A 4847-nucleotide genomic window follows, 5' to 3' on the forward strand; every position below is an offset into this window, starting at 1 on the left:
ATAGTCGCCGAAATATAATAAAAAAAAAATATTGAGAAAACTGTATTTTTGGTGATGATTTTTTTTCATCCTATGAAAAGATTCTTGACCAGTGGTCTTTTTTATTTGTATATCTATTAGTAAGGGAGTGAAATAGGCCTATACAGGAGAGTAAAATGAGACAGAGCATAAAATCGCACGAAGAAATAATTGAATAATTTTAATATTTCTTAAATTTATTTCAGATTGCCAGTAATCTCAAATAAATAATATTCAGAATTTAACTAATTTTACTGTCAAATTTAGGTTAGCCCTTTATGAAATGGAAAGACAAAAGCTAATTCGATTTTTTTCTAAATGTAACAATGTTCTTGTCAGTTTCGTTCACTTCAAGGAGCAAATCACTCGTATTGGCCCTTATGTCGATGCTCGCTTCACCGCCAACAGAGGGCCACATTGCCTTGGGTCCATATTGAACTAATTGAAAAGTTTCAGATCATAACCGTCAAAAAACAATTTTGCACGCTTCATCTGTTCACGTTAAAAGTGCACATTAACGGATTGCCTGAGTGGTGACAGGTGGAAACAATAAGGGTGCAATTAACTCCAGTCACAGACAGCAGCAGAACATGTTGTAGACATTTTTTTTTTACCGAGTAAATCATTATGATTGATGGTTGTTATAGGCCTGCATCACAAATTAAAGCAAGACAAAAAAGAGCTTGATATTTCAGAACGAATTTTGTATAGCAACATGGCCTATGTTCGTTTCTCATTTATTTTGTAATAAAATAAAATAACAATTATTATAAAGTAATAATACAATTATAAAATGATAATGTAGGCATAATAAGCACGAAGGCTTAAGGGTTAATGTCCTTTTTTATTATTATTATTCAAAAAATAAGTTAGTTGGGCAATTGTAAGACGTGTCTGCTGTCAACTTTAAAGAGATTTATTAGACCCGTCAAAACATTAATTTCTCATAAAACATCATCTGTATTATTCCGGCCTCTATTGTTTCATATCTCGTTGCCTTATTTAGGCCTACTCCTAAAATCAATCCGCCACCAGCCATCATTATCCCAGGAAGCCATATGTGCGAGTGTCTCTAATTCGTTTAATAAAGATACTGTTTCTCTGTAATGACATCAGCCTGGAGGACCCTGCAGCCTCCTGCGGCTCCTCCCACCCAACCCCTCGGACGAAGCCGATTGGCCGTGCGCACAGCGCGGGGATAGCAACGTCTTTGTGCCGGTGACGTGGCCCCTGAATGGTATGGCCCTCTATAAAAACCTGTGGTCCGACCCGCCGTTGTCACATGGTTCGTCAGATGAGATTTGGAGTAACAAGTGGATTTCCAGTTTTTTTGGCAATTTCTCTCGATCGCGCTTCAAACATAACGGTAGGTTTAATTTTTATTTATTTATCGCTATAGCCCTCTCAATTTCACTTACATTTAATTGTAAATATTTATTTGTAAAATCTGTGATAATTGTCTTACTTTGCTAAATTAGGCTATTTAATTGACTGTGATAAAGTTATATCAACATGTGTGCGGATCGTTTTTTCAACGATGAACTCAAATGGAGTCCGCATTCTTTCCGCTTCTTACGCCTATTTTTTTTTTATCTTCCAGACAACTAAATGAGGACCATGGACTCCGATAACAGCCGTGTGTCAAGACCCGCTTCCCCCGACGTGGAGCGCATCTTCCTGGCGGCCATGAAGAAAACGGTGCACGGTTTCTCGGGCGCGGTGTCCTCCACGCAGGGCGACTCCTCCCACGACATCGCCGCCGACCTGCGCAGCCTCTCGAGCAACGACGATGACGACACGCTGTCCCTCAAGATGCTCTCCAAGAAGGACCGCAAGCTGCTCTCCGAGAACGAGCTGCAGTCCATCCGCCTGAAGATCAACAGCCGCGAGCGGAAGAGGATGCACGACCTCAACGTGGCCATGGACGGCTTGCGCGAGGTCATGCCCTACGCGCACGGGCCCTCCGTGCGCAAACTCTCCAAGATCGCCACGCTACTGCTGGCGCGAAACTACATCCTGATGCTGAGCAGCTCGCTGGAGGAGATGAAGCGGTTGGTGAGCGAGATCTACGGCAGCAGCAGCGGCGGCGGCGGTCACCACCACCACGGGGGGTTCCATCCCTCCGCGTGCGGCGGGAGCATGGCGCACGGCGCCCCGCTGCCCGGCCACCCGACGGTTTCTCACGCCTCGCACCCGGCGGTGCATCACGCGCTGTTGCCCCCCGCGGTGTCCAGCGCGTCGCTGTCGGCGCCGAGCATCTCCGCCGTGACGTCTGTCAGGCCGCACCACGGACTCCTCAAGGCGCCCGTGGCCAGCGCGGGCCCGCTGGGCAGCAGCTTCCATCACTGGGGCATGAGCGCGGGCGGCATGCCGTGCCCGTGCAGCATGTGTCAGGTCCCCCCGCCTCCCCCGCACGTGGCCATGAGTCTTTCGAGGCTGACAAGCGACTCCAAATAAAACTCTCAGACTGTGAAATTAACTTTTTTATGGTAGCACTGCGTGCTCCAAAACAACAACAACCACAACAACAACAAAAACTCTTCCAATATCATGACTTTTATTTATCTGTGTTTATGAATTGAATATTCAATTGGTCAGCAAAATGTATTTGATTTTACAGTGCAATTATGGTTATTGGCTCTAACTTATCATGCCTTTAATATGCTAAGTCGTTTTTCTGGTGTTAACAGGTGTTTTCATCTGCAGAACACTCTTCATGTTATTAATTGAAATTCTGGTGATCCACATTTTTTTCTTTTTGTTTTATTTCTTTTTTATTTCACTAGCTTCCGTTTAGTTTGCCTTTCCTGCCGAGCCGAAGACGGAAAACGGAAAGAGGCTATACTTGTAGAGTGTACATATGTAGATTGATATTGGTGTTTACCAGATATTTTATAATATTAATGGCTACTGTAAATGTTGTTTTGGGATGCCCCCCCACCCCCATCCTAAATGTACAGCGTCCCAAGTGAGTGACACCTAGAGGCACCTGCTTTACCCCATTAGTCCTTCGCGTCACTGCCAGGCCCACGTGCCTCTCTCCTCGTGCTTGGTCTCTCTTCCGTCATGTGTCCGTCGAGCATGCCATTCAGATGACCACTTGTTTATTTTTTTACATAAAAAAAAGTGCTAAATGATAAAAATGATATTTATTTACTTATTTTGGCTGGAATTTTGCGATGAAACTGTGATGTTGGGATTTGAAATGTAAATTAATAATAAAAAAAATACTTAAATGTTCATCTTCTTGTGATTTCCCTTACTCGCTGTGTATGAGACCAAGTAATGTTTGGGTATTATTATTTAGATTTTAGAAAACAATACAATAGAAAAATAACAACAATAAAACACAATAGGCTATAACTTTATTTATGATCAGCTCGACAGCCTGAGATGAAAACAGCAAAATCACACAATACAGAATTAAGAACTGGATAACTAAATAAAATTGTCGCAAATCAAAAGGCTAAAATATCAAATCAAACCAACTGAACATTTGTGTTGTCAACTATGTGACTGGTCTATTTCGATTAACTGACAAATACCGAGTAAGTTGTTTAACTGTTCTCAAACAACCGTTATCCCCCTACAATTTAAATCAGTTTATTGTAACATAAAATCACTTCTGAAACGTATATATTTTTTTTTTATAGCACATAAGGCAGCAGGCCATTCGGAAACAGCTATCTACCATGTACCAAACAATATTCCAAAGTTACCAAAAGCATCCGTCTCCCATTCCTCTCAATTTTGATGTTGTATTCTAGGATTAAATGGATCAATGGATTGATCTTCATCCACATTTTTCCTTCGACATTCTTCATCCCCTTCAATGTTCCTATTTATATAAGTAGGCCTAACGTTAAATTGTGATTTGCTCCACACAAAAAAGTAACAATCTTTCTTCACATAAGGTGACTTTAACTGTTTGGCACGGAGCTTGATTTGTCTGCGCGCGTTTCGCCCGCAAACCCCCCGGCTGTCACGTTGAAGCTTGTTGGAATTATTTAGGCACGAGTCCAATTGGACCTTTTGCCTTATGATGAGCTGAAACACACACACACACACACACACACACACACACACACACACACACACACACACACACACACACACACACACACACACACACACACACACGCACGCTCATGTGTACACACGCACGCACGCACGAACACACGCGCGCACACTCACACACACACACACACACACACACACACACACACACACACACACACACACACACACACACACTCCAACAAAAACGGTCAGATATAATTCAGAACTTTTGATATTAATTTATTTCATTCTGAATGACAGGAAAGGCACTTATTTACGCAGAAAGATTGGATTCCCGAACTTCAGAATATGCGGTCAAACAGACCCTAACACATACGCATGAATTCCGTTTGGAGAAATAAGAATAAATGAATATTATCCAGTATACATTATGAAAAACTAGCAGCTGCATAGCAGACTGCGCATGCTGTTGCAATGTTTTCGAAAAGGCTTTTGAAGTATGGACTAAAGCTGACTTCTGAATATTCATACAGGCATTTGTTTATTTGCCCCTCTATTACAATGAAATTATTCAAATGACGTGAACAGAAATAACCAAAAGTCCTTCAAGCTTTGTAGGGCATTTGTGATTAGGGAAATAACGAAAGGAGAACGAAATGATAGAAACTAATATCAAACCTCCAGGCCTACATTACTGTAAATACCAGGGATACTGTTGCATTATCCCTCAGTTAAGGCCTGAATTCAATGGAAGCTACATTGAAATGATTTCAGTAACAAGCTAAAATTGAACTATTAAACATACATAT

The 4847-nt window shown here is 41.9% G+C and overlaps 1 protein-coding gene across 1 annotated transcript; it reads left to right on the plus strand.

Annotated features, from left to right (window-relative positions):
- The first annotated feature begins 1300 nt into the window (after positions 1-1300).
- Positions 1301-2475, plus strand: olig2 (oligodendrocyte lineage transcription factor 2). Its single transcript, XM_056580345.1, has 2 exons — positions 1301-1351; positions 1627-2475. The coding sequence occupies exons 1-2, from the start codon at positions 1301-1303 to the stop codon at positions 2473-2475; spliced, it is 900 nt and encodes a 299-aa protein (XP_056436320.1).
- Positions 2476-4847: the final 2372 nt, after the last annotated feature.

The sequence above is a fragment of the Gadus chalcogrammus genome, chromosome 20 (assembly GCF_026213295.1).
Source record: "Gadus chalcogrammus isolate NIFS_2021 chromosome 20, NIFS_Gcha_1.0, whole genome shotgun sequence".
NCBI classification, from domain to species: Eukaryota; Metazoa; Chordata; class Actinopteri; order Gadiformes; family Gadidae; genus Gadus; species Gadus chalcogrammus.